At 34.0% G+C, this 24191-nt stretch overlaps 1 protein-coding gene across 22 annotated transcripts in view; it reads right to left on the bottom strand.

Moving 5' to 3' along the window:
• The window catches only part of BBS9 (Bardet-Biedl syndrome 9), a 257151-nt gene that overhangs the window by 180366 nt on the left and 52594 nt on the right, over positions 1 to 24191 (bottom strand). For 11 of the 22 annotated variants that reach the window (XM_085539992.1, XM_085540000.1, XM_085540005.1 and 8 more), the window contains 7 exons: positions 23597 to 23650; positions 20779 to 20881; positions 20042 to 20146; positions 14033 to 14173; positions 12785 to 12880; positions 8168 to 8340; positions 6198 to 6350 (listed from right to left, as the gene is read on the bottom strand). In XM_085539992.1, the coding sequence (XP_085396118.1) occupies positions 6198 to 6350; positions 8168 to 8340; positions 12785 to 12880; positions 14033 to 14173; positions 20042 to 20146; positions 20779 to 20881; positions 23597 to 23650 (825 nt within the window). Of the gene's footprint in view, positions 1 to 1244; positions 1389 to 6197; positions 6351 to 8167; positions 8341 to 12784; positions 12881 to 14032; positions 14174 to 17407; positions 17423 to 20041; positions 20147 to 20778; positions 20882 to 23596; positions 23651 to 24191 lie in introns of those variants that run through there. The other 11 variants (XM_015855026.3, XM_085539999.1, XM_085539988.1 and 8 more) reach the window with 2 other exon arrangements.

Here is a 24191-nt window from a genome sequence, read left to right as displayed (position 1 = left end):
CATTTTGGTGTAGCCATCATCAATGATTAAGAGAAATGTCATCTATGTCTTAGAGTTTGGAGTAAAATGCTATTGAATTACACAGCTCTCTCTCTCCTTAATCATACAGTCAGTCATTGGTATAGTAAACATATAAATTGATAACGATGAACACAAGCATAAAGAACATTTCACTAAATCTGAGTATTAAAGCCTCTTACTTAGCAAGAAATAGAAACTAACATGTACTTGTCTTCCAACCACAACATGCAATTATCATCTCCTGTAAATCAAAGAAATTGGCATAACTTACTGTAAGCCACAGCAGAAAAGTATCTAGTTTGCTATGTTACTTCAACTACCTGAAGGCACACCAACCGTGCTTTCACAATCACATCTGGGTAACCAAATTAAATGGGCTATTTCATAAAGACCATGTATGCAAACTTGCAAAGTCGTTACATCTTTTACCACACACAGTAATTAGTTGTTACCAGCTATAATGCTTTTATGATTCAGATGCTACTGTACCCCAAAAAAGGCTAACATAGAAATATTACTAAGAAGCATAAAATAAGAGGGTTTTCCATCTTTCTATAAACATGGCATGCATATTTTATTCAAGTTCTGCTTACGCTACTGCATAGCAATTCCTTGCTTGCCTATGGAGTATATTCCTTCAAGACAGCCTGGCAATGCCTTAAGCTTCAGCAAAGATATCCAATATTTCAGATTAAAAGATGATATAAAGATTTATTTCAAATAAATAAGATATCTGTATTTGTTTCTATTAGGAATTGTGGCCTACTGGTTCCATTTTCACTTAAAGCATTCATAGGTCCTTTCTGTCCCCACAGAGATGAGGCATCTCATCTCACAAGGGATGTATGGACTGCATCACATTAGGCTGAAAGCAGAATACATAGCCTTGCAAAACAGTATTTTTCCCATTGAAAAAGGCACTAGTCATGGAAAAGTCAATTAGATTAATCACTTTTTGCCACTGCCTTTATATACTGAGAAGATGCAATCTGGACATATCCCCAAGGACTGAATCAAAGCCTGAGGAATCCTCTGACAGGTTACACTGAAGCAATAGCACTAAAATAAGAACAAGACCAGTGGTGAGAGGGTGAATTTACCTCTGGCCCTTTGATGATTTGAATGGAGAAGAGAGTTTCTATACCATACCTGGCTATTCAGCAATTCAGGGGGAGAAATTCAGTAGACAAGACTGAGTGAAGCTGAAACCCTTTTTAGCTGAGAATATGCAGCTTAGAAGATCCTAGATGAGGTGCTCCGTTCCCCAGCTACATACACAGGGACTCTTACTTCCAACTCTTTCTTCTTGTGATGGTGGCATTCTTCTACATGGATCTTTAAGGCTCTCTCAGGAAGGGCAGTGAGGACTGATGAAGACAGTAGCATCAGTTTTATCTGTTTGTCCATAAAGTAGTTAATCTTACATAAAGAATGTCCCTCAGTGGAGCAAATAATTGCTACCTCAGACTGAAATACATTAGAATTGTGCCAGTAATCTCAATAAACACATCTCAAACTAACTACTTTGTAGTAGATTTGGAATACACCCTCAAATAAAAAGGAGCCTTCGTGGTACTGTAAATATTTCACTATTAAAGCTAAATAAGTCTTAGAGAAACAGAATCATAACACTATTTGAACACCATTAAAATAGAGAATTTTAATTACATGTAAAAGCCAATAAACTACTTCTAGTGGTTATGAGAAAAAAAAAATCTACATTTAGTAGAAACAGCAACAAAATGATAAGTTAAATGTAACCCTTTCAAAGAACAGTATATTTATTCAAGCCAAAAAGAGCTAAATTATACCATGGGTGCAGTTCTCACAGACATTATCTGGGGAAAACAACTATTACAAGAGTGGGTGTGATATATAGCCTTTGAGTCACGCATGATAAACCCTAATGGTTTTGCTTTGAGGTAAAGTCCTTACTAATCAAGCAATGAATCATTCTCAAAATGTTAAGTTCCTGAGGCCATGTGTGTCAAAAATGGAACTCTAGAATGAATAATCAATCACTAAAAATCAGTTTTGAGATTTTTATCAACCAATTAATAAACAAGGAAAGGAGCTAAGGGGCTTGAACAAAGAGTTAATGGACTTTAATGACATGCTAAGTGTGCTTTAGTGAATAGAATATAATGAGTTTTATTTGCTACTGACCACAAATCACTAAAAATCGAAATGCTCTATGAACTGCAAGTGTTAAAATACCGCAAGAAACAGCACTTGTACTTTTAACAGAGGATAAAATTATGTTTAGCAAACATATGTACATATTTAATGCCCATACTTATTTGGTGCTACACCTCTATAGCAGATCAGAGATTAACAGCCTACCTTCCAAAATTAGTTGATGGATGTGAAGTATGGAGAGAAACAGGAAGATGTTTATTCATTTATTTAGTACATTAGGTACTGTTAGAATCAGCTATCACGGAAGTAAAATGCTGGCTCTTACTTATATGATATATGATACTGAAAAGACATTCAGGAATAATTCTGAAGACTAAATACATGATGAATTATGTATATGTACACAAACATACGCACACACAAGTATATTCTTTTCTATTGCTGTCTATAAATTGTCTTTTGCCTTCCTAGCTGTGGGTATTTACCTTTGATATACACCTCATTTTTGTGCGGAAATACCAAAAGAACTCAATGTATCTAGCAGGCAGTTAACAGCCTGAAATCACAGTGCCACTGGACTTGAGGACTTCCAATTCCGTAAGCCAAAAAAATGGCTGATTATAGGGAGACAGTTCAATCAGGTGACTTTGGAACCAAGTCCAAAGAATAATAGATCTAAAATCAAAAGGAGCAGTCATTTGTTTGCAGCCAAGTATTTCTGAGACAAGATTTTCAGTAACAAATAAAAAGATAATAGAATAAAACAGAGGAAAAAATCTTCAAGCATCAATTATTCTAGCAGTTCTACCTAGAAAAGTTAGTTAGGTCCTCTTACTAACAGCAACATACACTCAAATTTATAAATAAGTGCCTTAAAGAAAGAAAAGCTAAAATGTATCATCAATCAAAAAATTAGGAACCATTCAGCATTCAATTATTAAGCCCAGTTTTCTAACATTACACAACTGTGCTGACCATATGTCAGACTTGTTCTGACAGTCTATTCCTAGTTCATGTAGTTGTTGTTTCCCACAACCATTACTAAATTTTACAAGGGAATGAAGATCCAGAAGTCCTTTAAGTTCCTATATATTTTTCTAAATCAGCAGACTGTGAGTGGAGAGAGACATTATTAGTTATTCCACTGAGACAAGGTCAAGAATTCTGACTTCATCCATCTTGTCTGGCCAGCTACTGCATTGGCCAGACGATTAGAACACAAATTGCCACTGATGACAGAGAACAAGTTGATATTTCGGTATTTAAAAAAAAAAACCACAGAATAGTTAGATGTTTTACACAGGGGTGACAAATAAGCCTTAGAACATGGGATGATCTATGGCATTGTACAACAGTGGCAAAAAAGAATGGGAAGGGAGCTAGGTTGAGGATAGAGGACAAACCTATTTGCTTCGTGATTTAATTTCCTTCAGTTTTTTGTAGTACAATGCAAAATAGAGAAGCTTGCTTTGCGATCACATTTTTTTAAACTTACGACATGCATCTGAGAGAAGATTCAACAGTTCACCTACTTCAAGTTTGGCTAAGTCAGTGCCCCAGGAGAACTCCACTCCTATGTTTCAAACCCATCCCTTCTCTTCTTTCATAAAAGAATGTAAATGCACAAACCTTTCATACACAGTTACTGTGTTAAGCAGTTTACAACTTAACATATCTAGTACTGCTTAGACTGTTTGGGTTAAAATCCACATGAGTCAATATAAATGGAATCATCTGATTCTTATGATCCTTATTGTTAACTTCAGCTTGTACCTGGAAGCCCCAGTAATGTTATCTTGAATGAAAATTTATAATTCCAAGGCAAGCACCTGCAGCTACTGCCAAATTACTATTTTTTTAATATCACAGAAAACACACCAGAGAGATTAAAGATCACTCAATTGCACTTTCAAGAAATAACAAATCTCTACAAAGTCAACATTACATAAAGCACCTACTTTTGCTACGAAATCTCAGAAAAGTCCTTCAAATCAAGAAGCACCTCTGTAATCTCAACTACTTCAATTACTTATAGATCAATCTAACTAAACTCATTTTTTTAAGCTAATAAGAGCTAATAGTGTGGCAATAGCAAATTGCACCAGTAATTGTTTTTTAAACCAGAGTTTAAGAAATCATCATTCACAGTCGCATAAATATCATCTATTTATTTTCTACGATATTCGTATGGTCTTCCTACAAATAAGTCTTAAGCAACACAATAATGACATTTCTTGTTTTCTAATATACATAATTACTACATATACAATATCTTTTCCTTTCAAAATAGAAGATTGTACAGTAGTATTTGTTAACTGCCGTAATACTCACTCAAACCTACTTAGACATACAATATCAATTCATAAAGACAGATTCTAGGAGAAAATACTGAAAAGGAGTGAGGAATAAAAATAAACTTTCATCACTGCACACAACTATGCCCGCTTATATGTTTATCCCTTATTGTGAAGATGGAAAGTATGGCTACAGTCTCCTAATTTTATTAGATTTGTACTAAAAAGTCTTACTTATACATTTTCTGTATAACTGTTCTCATGCAAAGAATTACAAAAAGCAATAAGAGACAACTTCATATCAGGCCTGACCAGGAGAGATTACACAACTACAGCTTCAGTATATATGTGTGCATGTGTGTACACATATGTGTGCATATGATTGTGTACATATACACACAAACACACACACATATATATAATAGTAATCCTATTACGAGACCATCATACATAGAGCCCCAATTTAGAGGCTGAATTAAATAAACAGAAGTCAAAACAGAGATATTCATAATAACTGGAAATTTCTTCCTGTTCTAGATAAAAAGGTCTGGAGTACAACATAAAATTCACATTTCCATTTTGACTGCAAAACTCAACGTAAAGAAAATACATCTTTTGTAGAAGTAACACGGAAAAGTGTAAACATTTATTGTGTAGAAAGAAATCTTCTTCTGTGTTTTCCTTTAAACTACAGCAATTCTAATAATAATTTTTTTTAGAATCCTATAATTGTTTTTAAAAAAAAAAAATAGCAAAATCTAATTTTGACTTGAAGAACCTTCCAAATAAACTTTCATAATATGTAGCTATTTTTAGCAACCTGCTTTTTGACATAATACCAGAACTGATCCATTTTAAAAAATGGTCAAGAACTTCCCAGTTGGTTTAAAGCTTAAAAATGGCACTCCACACAGCAAAAGTAAACCCAAGAGACTGCCTTTTGTTTATCTATAGGGATTATTTATTTGTGCCATTTCAAAGTGTTACAAAATCATCTATGTGTTAACAAGACATAGTATTTTTCCATGTAAAAAGACATTTCACAAATCATCTCATAGTTAACTCATTTAACAGTAAAGATGGAAATACAGCATGTTTCTCTTATTTTTAATCAAAAAAGGAAAGGCACTTTTCCTCTAATTTATGGAAAAGTTCCATTAGAGTACACAGTAAAATTATTCTTCCTTAAGTGATGTGGAGTTGATGCAGGAGAAGTGGAGAAAGAAGTTTTCTTCTTTGTCATGTACTTCCAGTATGGGGATGATTTAGGAATATTTTTATTACCTTAATTTTTTTTTTTAAACATTGTTATTCTGTAGTGATTGTATTCTGAGATCAACAGAACATAAAAGCCCCATGCAGAAGGACATGGACAGCCTCAGACGAATTTGTTTTGAATGTTATGATAACCAAACCATTCCACGAGTACCATAAAATATTTACATAAGCTATTAACTATAAAATACTTTCACATGAACTATAAAATATTTACACTACCAACACATCAGCTAGTGATGTGTTATCAAGCTGGTGTGAACCAGCAGTAACAATCTTGTGGCAACTGATTAAATAAAACTATTGCACATCATCTGGAAACTTACAGAGAATATTAAGTTAAACAAATTACTGCTTCCTGGTCTCTTGTACTGTAAACATAACCAGGAAAGCATAGCTTATATGCTTGAAGCTAAGTTTTACAAACAAAATAAACAAAGATTACGTTCGTAATCAAACTGTACTGACCTCTCTGAACGTTCCTTCTAGCAAGGTGTCCAGATGTTGAAGAGGAGCAGGAGTTTTATCTTTAAATCGTGTCAGCAATCGTCGCTCAATAGCTCTGAATTGTACAGCCCTCTCAGATAACAGCTCCTGAAATTTTTCAGCATTCAAGCGTAGCTGCAATTAAAACATTTTCAAGAATTCAGATCACGGGTCACATGCATTTCAAATTCCAATCAAAATAAAATGAGAAACTAATAGTAAAATTCTTGAGAGCAATTACTCATTTAAATACTGTTATGTTGCTTAGGCTACCTTCATACTGGTGTGGTTAATTTTATACTCCTCATGAAACTTACTAATATATTCAGGAATTACTATTTGCTACTTAAGTAAAAAATAATTTCCAACAGCCAATATAGTATGTTTTAATAGATAAGTATCCCAAAAAAAAGCCTACCAATAAGAAAGAAATTTCACTACCAGAATCTCAGGGCTTCTCCTCAGATTCATGTACTATATGATACACACACAATGGACGAGGCTTGTTATTAATTACTGTAAAAAGTAAACGGTTATTCCCCTAAGCATGAATAAAAGCAATAAATTCTGCACTGACTGAATGACTTCTTTCTCTGAAATGAAATCTTTTTTACTTTCTTCTAAATTTATCAGGTACAGCAACCAGCTTTCTTGAAACACTCACAAAACATTAAACATCATATATTAAATGCCCAGGTAATAAAAAATTCTGTTTTATCTTTATAACCAGCTTTATATTTTCTGTTACAAACCTCTAAGACAAGCAAGTCTCTTACAAAAAGTGCAGTCTTAAAAATAATATCATTTGTATGGCTAACATGCTCTAACCAGAATCAGAAAAAGACACAATCATAGAATGGTTTGGGTTGGGAGGGATATTATGATTGTCTAGTTTCAAACCCTGCCATGGGCAGGGTTGCCACTCACTAGACCAAGCTGCCACAGTTCCATCCAACCTGGCCTCCAACACCTCCAGGCATGGGGCATGCACAGGTTCTTGTTCCAATGTCTCTCTGCGTAACAAGTAAAAAACTTCCTCCTAACATCTAATCTAAATCTCTCCTCTTTTAGTTTAAAACCATTCCACCTTGTCCTGTCACTGTTGCACTCTGTAAGGCATTCATCTCCCTCTTGTTTATAAGCTCCCTCTAAGAACTCCAAGGTCCATATGAGGTCTCTCTGGAGCCTTCTTTTCTATAGGCTGTACAAGTCCAGCTCCTTCAGCAAGTTTTCAAAGGAGAAGTATGCCAGTCTTTTGGTCATCCTTGTGGCCCTTTTCTCAACCCACTCAAACGGGTCTACATTTTTTTTTATTGGGGAGCCCAGTCTTGAATGCAGTACTCCAGATGGAACCTCACAAGTGCAGCGCAGAAGGGGACAATCATCTCCCATGCCCTATTGGCCACCTCTCTTTTGAAGGAGCCCAGGATACTTCCTCCTGGATGGCAGGAAGGCCAGCAGTTATTAAAAGAAACATTTCAGGACATGCAACTTTGAAGATACACTGTGACATAACTATTTTATTGTGTCTCAACATTGGCAGAAAAATTAAGTTTCCCAAGTTTAGAAAATAGATTTTTACAAATAAGCACACATACTATTCTGTTAGAACATAATTATGAAGGGTATTGAGGCAGGCTAATAAAAGAACCAAAACCACAATGCAGCTTTACTAGGAAGCGAAGAAAAGATGGGATGTCTCAGGTAATACTGTTCGAAGCTTGTCAAAAAAGGGATAGAGCATTAGATCATTTCAGAGTAAAGGTACAGCTCATAATTTTAAGACACACCCAGTGCTGGAAAAAATGTCATTAGCTTAGATGCATCTCCATATTTTCTGAAAGACTAATTGTTACATGTCTGCGATCGCAGCTTTAAATGGATTGTTCTTCGTAATAACAAGTAATTTTGAACTTAGAAAATAGTAGCTTTTCATATGCTACGTAACATACCTCGAAATGCCGATCAATTAGTCCAAAGTATTCTTGCAGAGGAATTGAGCCAGAAAAGCTACATACAAAGTCCTTGCAATTTTGCTTTTTGAAATGTTCTTCCAGTCTAAGTGTTAATTCCTTTGTTATTAACCAAAGGTCTTCTAATTGATCACTCTGGATCCTGTATCGTTCTTTGAAAAGAAGAACAAATACAAGGCTAACAATGCATACATTTAAGCCATATACATTATTTACATATACAGCATAGGTAATACATAGGAATTTAACTAATTTTATAAATGTGTTCCAAGTCCTTAGTATGGATTTTCATAGAAGATACATGTTCATTAGCATTACAGAAACTTCTGTCCTGTATCATGGGCCTGTTCATGAAGCTCAAATAACTATTAACTACCACAGTAAGGAAATTAGATTTACTGGATGATATTAAGACCTAACAGCAGGCTGTCTGCATTCCCTGGCATAACACAGCCTTAAGTTTTACTGGGCCTGGAGGCAGAGTCATGCTCAGCTCACTTTGGATCATGAGAGAAGCACAGCATCCTCAGCAACTAATAACAGTTGTAACAAACAAACTACATTCCACACAAAATCTTGAATGCCTTTTGGAAACATAGTTCTTGAATTTTTGGACAATACGTTCACTAATACCATTTTTATTACATCTTTACTTCCAATGGTATCTTCCAGTAGTAAATTGTTACTCATTCTGTAGTCACACACAACAATAATCAGCTTTGTTACTGTCATGCATCACTCTAACAGGTAATGTTAAGCAATGTCTTATCAATCTAACATATACTACAGCTTTGTTAACGTAGCTTAGTGTAGAAAATGTTAACACAATTGAAATGAATAAAAACCCACAAAGATTCCATTAGTGTTCTCCACTCCAACAAGTTCATTCAACTTATCACATTTCAGTGAATTTCAAATTATCAGGATAGTGGTATGAGACCTTATTACTGCTCTGTTTCTACTCCATTTTTGTGTAGTACTGTTTTCAGATTTCAGGATATGAGAATTAATTAAATACTGAAAGGAGAACTTCTGTGGATAATTGTATCTTTTTTTTTTTTTTAATCAGATACATTTTCTAACAACAGTAGGTTTTTTCTTGGCATTATCTTTCAATGTTTTCTGAAGGAAAAGACAGAAAATCAACTATGAAACAACAGAGTTGTTGAGGTTTTTTGATACAAAATAATTATTTTTTTCAGTCTCACTAATAAGGATCACCGTATATCAAATGAAGTAAAATTCTTTAGAAGTCAAACGCGTTATTTAAATTTTTCTCAACATTAGTAATTCACATTGTTTGACATTACCACTGGCATCCTTCCCAGGATACACATTTCACTGAATAGAAAATGACAAATTCTGTTTACAGTGTAACAGGAAAGAAGCAAGTTTTATTTAAAAATATGTCTGTTAAAGAAAAGAATACCATCTGCTAAAGAGAACATTCAACCCAATACCCATATTTTTAAATACTCTCAATGTAATGGCCGAATTTAGTTGGATGTATTGTCATGCTTTGCCTTAAGCGATTTTTCCTTAAGGGAATTTAGCTCAGATGTTTTCAGAACAAATCAACAGACATTCCACGTATAATTGACATGCCTAATACATTAATGGTTAAAATTGATAAAACTAATTTCCTTCAAAAAGCAAATTAAGTACACATTGTTTGCTGGTCAACACAAACAAAAACTAATTTTATCACGACCTGAGTAATCATTTGCTTTACATGACCTTCCAGCACTCAAAGACAACTTAGATTTAGAAACTGTAGTGTGATTCCTTAGATGTACTAAGTACGTGCTTTAATATACAGAAGCTAAAAAGAAAAACTTTTATAATTGTTAACCTATTTGTGTTAGGTTTTCATTAAAATCAGATTTCTTACAGAAAATTTATAATTGATTATTTTCAGAAATATTCTCAAACAGAAAAGCAGAAGACTCAGAGGATCACTAATAGGTAACAATGACTCAAACATCACAGTAGGTAGTACTACTAGTTCACTCTGCAGTAAGCATGATTAGTTGCCCTGCCAGTAATTTATCTGCAAAAAGCCTGGAAGATTATTTGCTTCTCAGCTACGAAGCCCTTACCTTACAATTACAAGTAGCAGTCAATTCTTTACACTTCGATTAAAACCAGTTTCAAAGACATTTCAACGAAAATATTAAAACTTTAGATACACAGGCTAAGCTTCATTTTAATTTCAAACTGAAAAAGAACTTTCTTCTGGGTGACATTACAGCCTTCATTTTGACAAGCTGAAGTAACATCTTCAGTTGGTACACTGTTTAAAATAGATTAGTTAATATAATTTAAAACAAATGTGAACACAGATGTCGCCCTTGTCTGCAACTTCATCAGTGAAACCCAACCCAACCTGGAGACTTGCACTTCTATATGCCCCCTTTCCCATCCAGAACTTTAGATCTATTTGAAAAAGAATATGGCAGAAATGTGCCCACTGTCCAAGACCAACTTCTTTCATGGAAAAAAAGGGATGAGGATCAATCAGTTCCAATTATTATTTTTTTCTGCCACTATTTATCCATATATATTTTTTTTCTTTTTGAAGAACCTTTCCACAATGATTGTGCCGCAGTCACTTTTATAAAGTAAATACTCAGCAATAGATTTTGGTAGCAAAATAATTGTACCTCCCAAACAATACATATCTTCATCCACATTTATTAGTTTTGTATAGGGTCTGCCTACTCAAGCACAGTAATTCTAATACTATAAAATTCTACCAAGGAATGTTTTTTTTTATTATAGATAGTCTCTGTGCAACACCCATACAAGCCCCACGCTGAGAAATTCCATAACCAATTCAATCTAGTGCATGCGGTAAATGCTGGAAACAGACCGTTACTTGGAAGTAGGCATCATGTAACTCATTTGTTTTCTAAAGATTCCTAGACAAGAGAAATGAGTAGTCACACTAAGAGAAAAATAGTTATTTGAATCTCTTTTGTAAAGTGAACTTCACAAGTAAAATAGTGTGGGAAAGTTTATAGTAAGACTGCAAGCGTCATTCTTAGCTAGTGACTAAACAAACCTGACAGGAAAAACTTAAGGGTTTGTATGAAGAAACTAAAAGTTATAGCCTCACTAAAACTTAAAATACATTCATTACATAGATAATTTTTCCCTTGCACAGTATCATCAGATTTTGCAATAATTCATGTAAGAGATTTAAATTGTAATCCATAAAAGAAAAAAGTTACTTAGAAATCCTTTAAATTCTTCAGTTTTTAGAAACTATCATTGTATGCCTAGTCAATTCAAACTTTTTAAACCTGCTGTCTATTTAAACAAATATTTAAAAAAAAAACAAACAGTGAAACAGCATGCAATCAGTGCATACAAACTAATACAAATGGATTTGAACCTTAGAAATGTAAAGTGGTTCCTGTTACAAAGAAAGTCCTCTAATTATTTTCCAGATGGTTTCTGTATGTAACACATTTGACTGCATTATAAGGAGCATTAAATATTATTTCATAGCTTACAGTTGACATCATAATCATTTATATAAACTATAATGAATACTACATTTTGAAAACACAGTGAGGCAGCTTATTTTCATGTTGAAAGAATTTCTGACCAAATTCTCCAATTTTTTCACTTACTCAAAAAAGTTTTCATAGAGCATTCAAACAGTGTTCCATTTGAACTCCCTGCAATGTGTGATCAGCATTTCAGCTTTTCAGTTTCTCAGTCTGCAGTATTAAATGAAGAATTTCTGCTTTATTGGCACTGAAAATACTAAACACAACTGAACTGACTCAGTTCCAGCGCACACAACAAGGAAGTTTAGCAAGTTGAGTAGAAATGCAAGACTGTAAATCCCCAAAACTAAGAGAATCAACTGACTTCATTTTAAAAAGAGCACAAACACACAGATCATTGAAACTTGCCTACTTAATTCACAAACTGTCTTGTATAAGAGATGCTGGACAAGGTAACAGCATATCTACATATATCTTCATACATCCCATAAACATGGTAAGAAGTACAGAATCAACATGGTTGAATCCATAGCCCTAAATTTAGCCATTTACAGGTAATTAATGATACAGGCATTTACTTACAGATGCACCTGAATATAGTTAGATGCTTAATTAAAGTCAAGCATTACTGAAAATCAGTGGACAGTCAGAAATCAGATTTGTAGTTCTTTTTACAAATTCCAATGGATGACTTCCAAGCAGAGGTCTTGAAATACATTTGAGGAAAAAGGTGGAGTTTTTTTTTGTTCAATTGCTTTCGTACATGATCATAGTGATAGTATTAATTCCTGATTTAAAATATTTCTAAAATAACAACAAAAGAAAAAAACAATTTCTCCAGTGACTGCATAGAATACTCTGAGTATGATTTTTGCTTCATTTCAAGATTTTGTGACTACATCAGCAACATTATTAGATATACAACAGGGAATGCCAAGACATGATCTGTGAAAACTTCAAATTTGCTGTGCAAATGATTACTCATTTTTGTATGATTCCCAGTTTGCACATATGCACTTAACTTATTATCTCTTATGTTTTACAGGACTATAAACTTCTACATTTTAATAGCACTTACGTGATGTTTTTGAAGCAAGAAGAGTGATTTTTGAACCCGTTAAGAACTGAAATCCCAAAACATTCGCCTGGTCATCCTCAGATGGATCAGCAAAGTCTAAAAGAGAATATGAAGTAGGTGTCTGTAGTTCTCATATACAGATATACCATCAACATCTATCTTTGACATCATGGGCTAACACAATAAAATAGGAGGCACTGCTTTCGGAGCAGACCTTGTACTACATAACTTTCCAGAAATAGATGCAGCTCCACCTTAAAAACACTGAAGTGAAGTTGCTGGCCCATAAAGCACTCAACTCATCAGAAAACTGTTCCAGAACCTTAGTCCTCTGAAGCTCAGAACTTTAATCACTGCCAGACTGAACTTATTCACTATCACTTTATAAGCCCTGTTTATTCCTTCTTCCTTTTATTTTTTTTTTCCCAAGTGTTTTATTCATCTAAATGAGTAATTCTCTTTAAATTCTCTTCTTCAAATCCCTACACAATTCCCATAGACTTTTCTACACTTCTGAGTTTTAATTCACACCGGTGCATAGTAACTAATTTGTTTCTTGCCTGGAACCATTTTGTCTAATCCATCCTAGGTTCTTACTGGTTTGCTTATGGTCATACAATATTGCACTAGAGTATACCTGTGACAGCTTCCAACTTTCTATCTCTTCCAAATCATGAGCACATAACTACAGCAGAATATTTTTTTTATAATACTTAATTCATATTTTACTAGACTTAAATATCATTAAATTCCCTCTGTCTATTACTATATCACGCTTGCAATATTATATATAATTCACCTCGAGACTAGTATATCAAGAATTTCACAAACCTTTCTCTGAAGCAACTGTGCTAATTTACAACTTTGCTCTGCCCTGTTTCTTTTTCACATTTCATGACCACCCACATAACCTCCCCAAAAAGGAATGCCCACATTCTCTCCAGTAAAGCATCACTGTTACATTTTCTATCAAATTATTTTCTGGATATGTAAAAAGTAGATCTGGTTCACAACCCTTGCATACAAAAATCTTCAGATTTTGTTTGGTTTTTTTTTTGTTTTAAATCAAAGTCAGATATACTAGGCAAGGTTGATTATATACTTTGAAATGTTATTCAATCCTTTTTTTCAATATGCATATTTTAAACATCCTCATATTAGTTTTGTTAATTATTTCATCCTTCTCACAAACAATTCTTTTCTGAGTTTCTAATACATCTACTGCTAGAGGCATATTTTAAAACCTACCTGGAAAAATGATGAGAAAACTGATGGGAGGTTTATTGGTATCAATAGTCAGCTTGTGATTTGCTGATTTTGAAGGTTGAGCTGGAAAGCAAACTAATCGCAAAGGCAGCTTGAATTTACACTGGACAACTTTTGGGACCCCTGAAGGGAAAGAACACATAGAATCATCTTTCACACCCATATTCTAAATAAAAGATATCTTATACTGCTGTCCTGGAAGGAATTACAAGGTATTTATAATGCAATTAAAGAATATCCTATAACTAAATCTACAATTTCTTTTTTTCAACTAACACTCCATGTAAAACAACTTTAAACTTGAATACCTTATTCACCTCTCAAAGTGAATATTTATAAGTAAACAAGAGGCAAACATTATAACCCAAATGCACTGTATACATGCATTTACACCAATTAACATGCAACAAAGATTGGTAGCAGTTTATTTAACCCTTTAAACAAACAATTCTATTTCAGTACAGGAGACAGCTGCATGATTGCCCCTGATGCTTTGAACACGACACTGAAATATGTGTTTTCATCAGGAATACTCCCAAACTACCTCCCTTATAAGAACATACATAGTCCAAATTTTTGTTATTCTTATACAAAAACTGCACCCATACTTCACCAAAGAACATCAGAAGCTGCTTTCATAACACACACTTTCTGACAAACAAGGCAGAGGTGCAAATGTATAGCTTATAAATCCCTACTGAAACTATGGACAGAACAAATTAATGACCTGCAAACAATAATCAGAAATTGCAATTGCCTACCACTCTGTATTTTCTAATTTAAATCAACGTCTCCAAATATTTGGATATAACTTCCATATTAAGAGGAGTTCATCTCCATTTACCAGCCTTCATGGCATCAATATAAAATGCCATTATTGCTATGATGTACCTCTTTCTCAGATGAGACTCAACTACAAAATAACAGACCTGGTTTTAATGAATAATGCCCGTAGGGAATCTGTTTAGCCTCTACTTGCTTAAATATTGAGTTATTATCCAGAGGTACATTAAATGTTCTCATTCAACATGTAATTTTATCAGAATGGAGGATGTTTTCACACTAACAAAAACATATTCATTAGAATGAGTCAGATTTGCACACATCTAAGCATTACGTAAAATGGTTAACATGTCAGATGATACACAGTATGTTCTATGTGACAGATGAAAATGCTATGGGCCATGAAATATAGATTTCTTGCTCTTCTGCACAACCAGTCTATATGTTTTTTTTTGAGTGGGATTTCTTTGACAAAGTAGCTAGTTAGGATTGCTTTGTTCAGGTTAAGATATCATTAAAAAGACCTTCAGCTGAAAAAAAAGAAAAAAAAAAAAAAAAAAGAAGAAGAAGAAAGAAAGAAAGAAAGAAAGACTCAGTGTAGAAACAGAAGAAAACTCAACACAGGTCCCAAAATTAGAATAATCCTAGGTTCCAAGGAAAATTCCTGAAAAATACGTGAAAATAATTCCATGACCTTTCGAAATGATTCATTCAACTGTATCTTCACAGTCAGATGGAAAAAAATAATTAACATATTTTCTTAATGAAAACATTATACAAACATCTTAGAAACATCTTACTATTAAACTTAGGGAGTATCGTCAACAGGAAAAAATTAGTAACAGTACTAGCCAAAAGGATTTTGAAATGATTTTATATTTAAATAGACTACGTTCTTCTCATTTCAATGCAACTTCTCCTAGATAGCCTGTTAGAAGTCTGTCTGTCTGGAATATTGAAAAATTTTCAGTAGTTCTGAGAAAATTCAGTTCAAAACTAAATCAAATAGTATTTAGCTATGGAGTTTTCTAGTAGATGAGTGCAAAACAACCATCTACCTAAGAATCCAAACCAAAAAGCTGCAGCAAAATTTATCACCACAGTGAAAAGTTCTTATTGGAGTACATTCACTTGAAATACAATGTTTGTTAGGTCTGCTAGAGTAATTTTAAGTGTCAGTAAGAGTAACCAAAATGGCAATAATGTGTGGAAAACAGAACTTCCTCAGTTGCTTGATAATATCTCTAGTGATGGATTTCACTTCATTCAGAGTTGTGATACATTTACAATTCTAGTACTGTAATAAGGAAAAAACTTGAAAATATTTATATGTATTTCTGTTGGATTTCCACTGCCATATACAGAAGTAAAATTGAAAAGCAACAGAAATTTTGAAAAAGCTTCCCTCATAGCAAAAGTATTCTTTGAAGTCATATCAAAACAGTTACACAACACAATAGTTAAAATTTCATTTTCAAACAACTACTCGATCCAATTTATAACGTAAAATATCAATATAACATAACATATCAATATAACATAACATCAGATGCACAGTAAAAAGAAAAGAATTCAAGTCCAGATCTCTGATTTAGGATGTTAAATATGCAGAGAAGCCACGTCTTCTCTGGTACTGATGAAATGAATGTAACCAGTCCAGTTACATTTATCTCACAGTAAACTATTTTCCCAGGGAGTTTCACTGTGCTCTTCAGTATTCTCTTCAGCATCAGCAAGCTTTCATATGGAGAACAAATCTATACATCTGCCACAATGACAGTTAAGTTTAGTACTGGTTGCGCCAACTGTAAAGTTGCCTTGTAGCCTTAAAAAAGAGATTTCTAAAAGGAACTGGAATGAATGGATGTTCGTGACATCACTTTCAGAGCTGCTCTGTCCAAACAGCAGAGAGTTAGCTACAAAACTTAATGGCTGCTGCATAAAAAAATTAAAAAAATAGAAAAACAACAACAAAAAAAAAGCTGTGATTTTGCTACCCAATTAGTTCTTATGTAGGCTGAATAAATAGCTAGAAATACAATATCAAAGAAGCATATGATTGTGCTTTCCATCTAAGATTTCAGTGCAGGAGGTATTTAATATATTGTAAAATTTCTGTATGCTACATAGGTCAAGGTGTGACATACTTCAGCAAATGTTTTTTACCAGTTTCTGTTTTCCCATGAATATTATTGTCTTATTCCTAAGAATCATTTACTTTCATATCTTTCAAATATTCACACTTCAGTAGCACCACCTATCCAAGTCAAGTAGAAAAGCCTACAGAAGTATTAATATTCTATTATACATATTCTAGAATATTATATTAATATAATAGTTCACTTCCAGATCCGCTTGATCTCTCACTCATAAGGCTATTATACATATATACATATACGTATATAATATGTGTGTATATATATACACACGTATATAATACATTATGTATATTATATATGTGTGATATATATATTATAATTATATATATATTATATATACACACACACATATATATACATATATATATAAGCTCACTCATGAGACTATTCACGTCTGATTTTTCCAGTCACTTACCTTCAGGATTGAGCTCTATCATATAACCAGCAATAGCACAAAAGGGAAAAAAGAAAAAAACATAAGATGATACTCTAATAAGAAAGAAAAGAAAATGTAGCAATAGGTTTAAAAGAAATGATTGTTAAGTAGACAGTGGATAAAAACCCAGTATGAGCCAAAAAAAAAAAAAAAACCACCCCCAAAAAAAAACAAATAGACATGAAACCACGTTCATCAATAGCACGATTCAATCCAACTGAGTGACTCATATTAACATTCAGCTGTATGAATCCCACAGAGATGCACTGAAAACTAATTTGGCCACAAGCATGAAATGCTAAAAAGGAAGAAAAACTCTCTACTCAGACAAAGCAAAGTCGCAAAGGCACTCAGTTTCTGCATACTAGTGTATGACTTAAGTATTTATTTGCCTTATACAAGCAGAATAAACTTTTCTTTTTTATGTAATTGAAGAGATAAATTCCATCTTAATAATTTTAATGAATATCCAAAATCTTAGTAAGATTTTAACATTTATGCTCTTTTATTTAGAAGCTTTGTAAATTCTATCACTAAACATGTTTTTTTATTATTATTATTATTATTTATTTTTTTCACTGATTTTGTTAGATGTCATGTTTTCTGGGATTTTTTTTCTTGTATATAAACAATCAAACATATTCAAGATAGAGGGTTTCTTTACCTTCCTACTTGCAAAATTCAACCTAATAACTAAAATGCAAGTGGTATAACTAATATCATCTGAATGAAATAATGACACATTCAATTGGCAATAAGAAAAACCACTTAAATTTGATATTCTCATCTTGGAAAGCAAAATCACAGACACAAAACCAGCAAAACACAAAACATGCCTTCAGAATCAGAGGATCCAAGATGCTCAACAGAATACTATACAGTCACAGCAGTCTAAAGCCATATCACTTTAAATTGGACACTTAGGAAGTTACAGTAAATCATTCACAAGGCATAAGTGGTCTGAGTCACAAAATTGAGTACTGAAGTAGTACAAGCCATTTACATAGGCTCTCGTGAAAAAGGGAGGAATATATTTTTCCTTCCCATCCTCTGCCCATATCTTCAAGCCTAGCCTAACAAGGGCGAGATCAAGTTCTTAAAAAAACACGAGCTTCAATTTTATCTAGATGTACATAAATATTTCAATAGTTGAAACAGAACCTAGACATAAATACTATGCTTCAAGTGAGAAGCGTTGCTTAAATAAAAGCGCATACATAGGACAATGTGCATTTCTTTGATGCTAGCTCACTCCATATTCCTTTCCCCTAAATGCTGGCACAGCTCTGTGTTTGTGCAAGGAGCCAAATCAGCAAACCTGCCTGAGTAATAACTTCTGACTCTATTAGTACAACAAGGGAGGAGGTGCGGGTGCAAAGCCAAGCAGTGAGAAGCGAAGAAAGAACAGACTGCCTAAACTGGTCTATGCTGCATTTAACTTAACTTGGAATCCCTGTGTAAATACAGTTCTTCATGTAGTCTAGCACACATTCCTGAGGCTGTGTGTAGAAAACTAAGCAAACTGCTCTTCAATTATGGATAGCAGGGAAAATTTACATATTCTATTACTAGCGTCACTAGGGCATTATAAAATAGAATGACTTAATTTCTATTCTTTCGGGTCACTTTATTTGTTGTTGCTGCTGTTAAAAGAAAAGTGAGGAATAATCACTCCCAATGTTTATTTTCTTCCTCTGTAGGGAGGCAGTTATTGTCACGTTTGTTGGCAGCCCCAGAAGGCTGAATAGTCATAAAGATGTAATTAACTTCTCACTCCAAGAGGTGGTCCCTTAAAGAGCAGAACAGAAGCAAATTGGTAGGCAGAAGGAAAGCGAGTACAGCTGCTCCCCAAGCCACAAGAGTATGATTTTAAACCTATAAGACTGTTTACATAACTTGAAGATGCTACAAAAAATAAATAAAAGAATATATATATATGTATATTTTGATATACATTATTACACAAAACCAAAAAATTGTTGAATTATGAACAATGATGAGAACCCCCACACCCACACTCCACCTTCTCCAGGCTGAACAGTTCCAAGTCTCAGTTTTTCCTCCTACAGATGATGCTCTAGGCCCCTAAGTACCGTTGTGGCCCTTCATGGGACTCTCTCTAGAAGCTCCCTGTCTTTCTTGAACTCAGGGGCCCGGAAATGGACAGAATATTCCAGATGTGGCCTCACCAGAGCAGAGTAGAGGGGGAGTATCTCCTCATTTGACCTGATGGCCACAGCCTGTTTAATGCACATTAAGATACCACTGGATTTTTTGGCCACAAGGACACGCTGCTGGCTCATGTTTACTGGAACCCCTAAGTCCATCTACAGAGCCAGTTTTCCAGCAGGTCAGCCCCTACTATACTGATGCATGTAGCTATTCCTTCCCAGGTGCAGAACCCTACACATCCTCCTGTTGAAGCTCATATGGTTCCTCTCTGCCCAACTCACCAGTCTATCCAGGTCTTGATGACTGGTAGCAGAGCCATGTGGTATATCATTATTTCTTTCATTACTATCTGCCTTCAAAATTTTTCAAAAGAAAGCTCACAAGGAACATGTAAAGAAAAGATCTTAAAAAAAATAATAAGTGTAATCTTCAGAGGCTTACCTGTTGGTGTATTAAATGAAAACACACAATTTCCTTCTAGTTCTGCAGGAGGAAAATTTCCCTTCAAAAAGACAGACAGGACCACAGTTTCAGATGATCCTGGTTCTTAAAAAAAAAAAAAAAAAAAAAAAAAAAAAAATTTAATAATAAATAAAATAGAAGCATACTTCAGGAAATACTTTGTGAAATTAGGATAGTCATTTCCATTAATTTACCTTTATCCAATCCCTTAACAAAGTACAATCTAGCCAGAAAACTCCAAAGCAAATGTTATTTTATAGAGTACTTTTAATAACCCACAATGCAATCAGCCCTTTTTTCTTGTCACATGTTGAGGAAAAATAAGAACTGTCCTTTCAGATTAGAACAGTAAGTCAGTAAAGGCCTCTTTCAGTAGGAAACAGTAATGCACATTTCAATCCAAAACTGGTCCCAAGAAAAAAAAAAACCCATGGTCCCAAAATAAACCTCATAAACTAATTTTCTTTTTACATCCCTGAATTGTCACCCACCACATATCATACCTTAATCACAAAAGCAACTCCATTCCCATACACTTTTCTGTCATTTTCTACAAATGGAAGAAAGATGCTGCAGAGTGTACATAAGGCATATTTTAACTGCTTGCACAGCAGTATCTGCAATGATTCTCTTGATGGAGGCTCAACTATGGCTTACAAACATCCTCAGAAAAAGGTATATGATACCATAGCTTTAACAGTATTACAATAATTTACCTAAATCATTAAAGCTGAACCAGTCACAGGTCAGTGCTAATGGAGCTTGGACACACACTGCCAGGTATGGTTTCTGCGCTGTCACTCTGCTCTGTATCGTTACCTAGAGCAAGTGAAATACAGAATTATTTAAATCAAACTGATTTCTGTATAGCAGAAAACTAACATCACCACATAGCCAGCAAAAAGACCATAAAACCCTGCAACAACCATTTCAGCAATGTTTAAGAACTTCAAGTTTCAACCACAAAAACAACTTTTACAATTCTTATTTATTCACAAAATTAAAAAGTAAAAGTTAAAAATGCAGCAAAAAAACAAGAGGTGATTTCTCATATTCTCAGTGACTTTAACCAAAGGCCATCTAACGACAAACTCCTAGTTAAAATACGTTAACATTTTGCAATTGTCATTTAATTTATTTTAATGTAAACAAAAACATTGTTTATTTTAGATAATTAAAGAAAAAAATAAATAAATAAATGGAAGCAAAGCTAACCTAAGAAATTAAGTTCTCTAGCTACTGAGGACAATTAACAGTTTTTTGAATAATTTCAGAGTTAAGTTCTATTCAATCTTCTACTATAAATAAATGTTACAACTTATTATGCAGTATACCCAGCACACCTACACCTTTAGATTACAAGAGGTGGCCTAAGTATGAAGCTGGAGTGGCACTGGGTGTTTCGACTGTTAAGAGAGAGAACTGGTTACAAAACCAATGGCTATCAAAAGACTGCCCTTCATCAGGTCCAAAACACAAAGTACAGCAGTGACCTACATCTAAACACAGCCTGTACATATATGACCTGCTATTTATTATCATTTGTTTTGCATTTCTGTTCTACCCATTAACTCACTACAGCCAGGTAAAATCAGATTAGGAAAATACTCTTAAAGTTATTAAACAATTGAAGTGTTAGGAAGTTGGACTACTTTAAATGAATTAACACCTATTTTGGCTTAACAGCAATATGTTTGAGCTACAGACTCAGGCCCTAAGGTCATCCATGGTTTCTTATGATAGCAAATGAAACTAGGAAGGATAACATAGAGCTCTGTACATACATCATGTAAACATCTCCATTTTCAGAATTTTCATAAAAGAAACAGTAAAGGAGAAATGAATAGATTTACAGATCTTATGCTAGATTCACTAAATACAAAATATATGAAACTGCACAACTCAGAAGATTTTTCATTAAGACAGTGACATCTGAAGTTGCCACAAAAAATTTCAGTGCATTACTTTAAAAACAAAACAACTCTTCACAAATTGCTTTTGGAGATTGTCTGTTCTGCGCCTCTGGACATACAGTTTTAAAAAGCCATTCTTGCTCTCAGCTCAGAACTGTTTCAGGTACATCGTAATTCAATGAATGCAGCTGTTTAAACCCACTTGCATTACCCTTAAGTCAACCAGCTGGGCACTGCCAGACCTGCTGACTGCAACCACAAAAGATTCAGAGCAAGCTAAATGTCTGACTATTTATCAACTTTCTAAAGCAACTACTATACCCAAATTGGTCATTTCAAATGTAATTTAGGCAATACCTACACATTTTCCAGAGGGAGCACAAGGTGTAATGCATATGGTTACCTTTATAAAGTCAGATCTTCAACAGTCTCTTTAAAGCACAAAAGGGCTATAAACCACATAGAGTTGCCAGCATTCTTCATGCTGTGACCCTCTGTCTGACTACGTCTTTCGTACCTAAATCCCAATCCTCCAAACGAGTCAAGGCATTCAACTACAGTTCGAAAGCCTGCTCAGTACTGCTTGGCTTCCAGCTGCTCTTAGGAGCCTGAAGTGAAAGGAGTCCATTTTTACTGTAAATTCTGTCAGAAGCACCTAGTTTCATTAAAAAAATTTCTGAAGGAGCTGTAGCTTGAGGTTTGATAAACTCATACTTCTCTGAAGACTATTCACAATACGTATTTTAAGGTAGCCCTATGTTCACAAACAGCCTAATTAACTGCCAAATACAATTTGGTTGAAAACTTGAGTTTTCATAGCAAAACCGTCACAGACTTGATCAGGATTAAGGATTTATCCTCCCTCATTTTGTCACCTGAAAATGTAGAGAAAGATGCTGGGCAAAGTATAGTTAAGCTACATTAATGTAAGGGAGTTCTCTTCAAATACTAGCTCCATTAAGCTCTAAATTTTTCACTCAAGACAGTCAGAACTTCTCAAAAACAAAGCCCCAGTTTTCCTCCCCCGGCAGTCCTAAAAAGGTTCTCAAACTCAAAAAATAGAAACATTCTATGCAATACTGAGAAGAAGCTACACTCACACACACACTGTCACACTTTCTTTACAACCAGAGGTAACAGTTCTCAGGGAGGACTGCAATGATGTCAATTTTCAGATTAGATTTTCCTGGCTTTTTTTGCACTAACAAAGTTTGTGAAATTATTTTTACAAGAGAAAGCCTATTCTTGCTTATTAACAACTAAAAAGGCAGCTGAAGGAAGCAATCCTCATGTTTTGAATAAATAAATATTTATCTGCTCAGAGAACCGTTGGAAAAATATTCTTATTACTTCAAAAACAACTTTACTCCACCCTAAGTTTTTTTTTTGTGAAGGCTTGTGGATAAATCTATCAGAAATAAAATTCCAAACACTCCTCACTTCATCGGACGTCTTGCAAGAGAAACTCTTATCATATAAAGGAAATCAGTACATAGAAGCATTTCAGATTCTACTCATTTTTATTTTATAAGTGAAATAGACAGAAAACACTAGAAGTTTTCTAATATCTGCCATCATTATTCACATATATAATATACACAGTTTGAGTTAGGCACAGTACCTTTACTGTGACTGATGGTACTACTTCTGCTTTTACTTCACTGTCAATGGCTTGCTGTGAAGAAAAAGATGAAAACAGTAAATTCAGTATTATGCACGAATGACTGAACACAATAAATGTGATATTACTTTGCTATCATCAACACAGTATGAGGAATCAACTGAAAAGGACTTATCATTCTGATGACAGACTGAAATACACAAAATACATTTCTGAGCTCCTGAAAACGTAAAGCCTGTTTGAAACTGCCTGCAAAAGGACAGCAATAGTTCATGAATATTGTTTAAATAAGGAACTAATACACTATGATGTTTATACGAATATTTGAACTGTTTTGCTTGGCATGGTTCTTTTTTCTGTATATTTATTTAAATTTTGGAAATTCCTCCTGTTACTTATTAGGGATAGGTGACTTCCAACCTACCAATGTATTATATACAAATCTTAGCATGTACTATAAAATCATAGCATACAGTCTTACAACCATAAATATATTTTGAACTTCAAAAGTAACTGTGGAAGGCATTTTGTTACTCATGCCTATTTCTATTTCATTAGGTAATTTCAGCTAATACAAAATTCATATTGGCACTGC

This window comes from Coturnix japonica, chromosome 2, assembly GCF_054131305.1.
Source record: "Coturnix japonica strain WE chromosome 2, WE-NBRP24, whole genome shotgun sequence".
Classification (NCBI taxonomy): Eukaryota; Metazoa; Chordata; class Aves; order Galliformes; family Phasianidae; genus Coturnix; species Coturnix japonica.
This window is presented reverse-complemented; position numbering and strand designations above follow the sequence as displayed.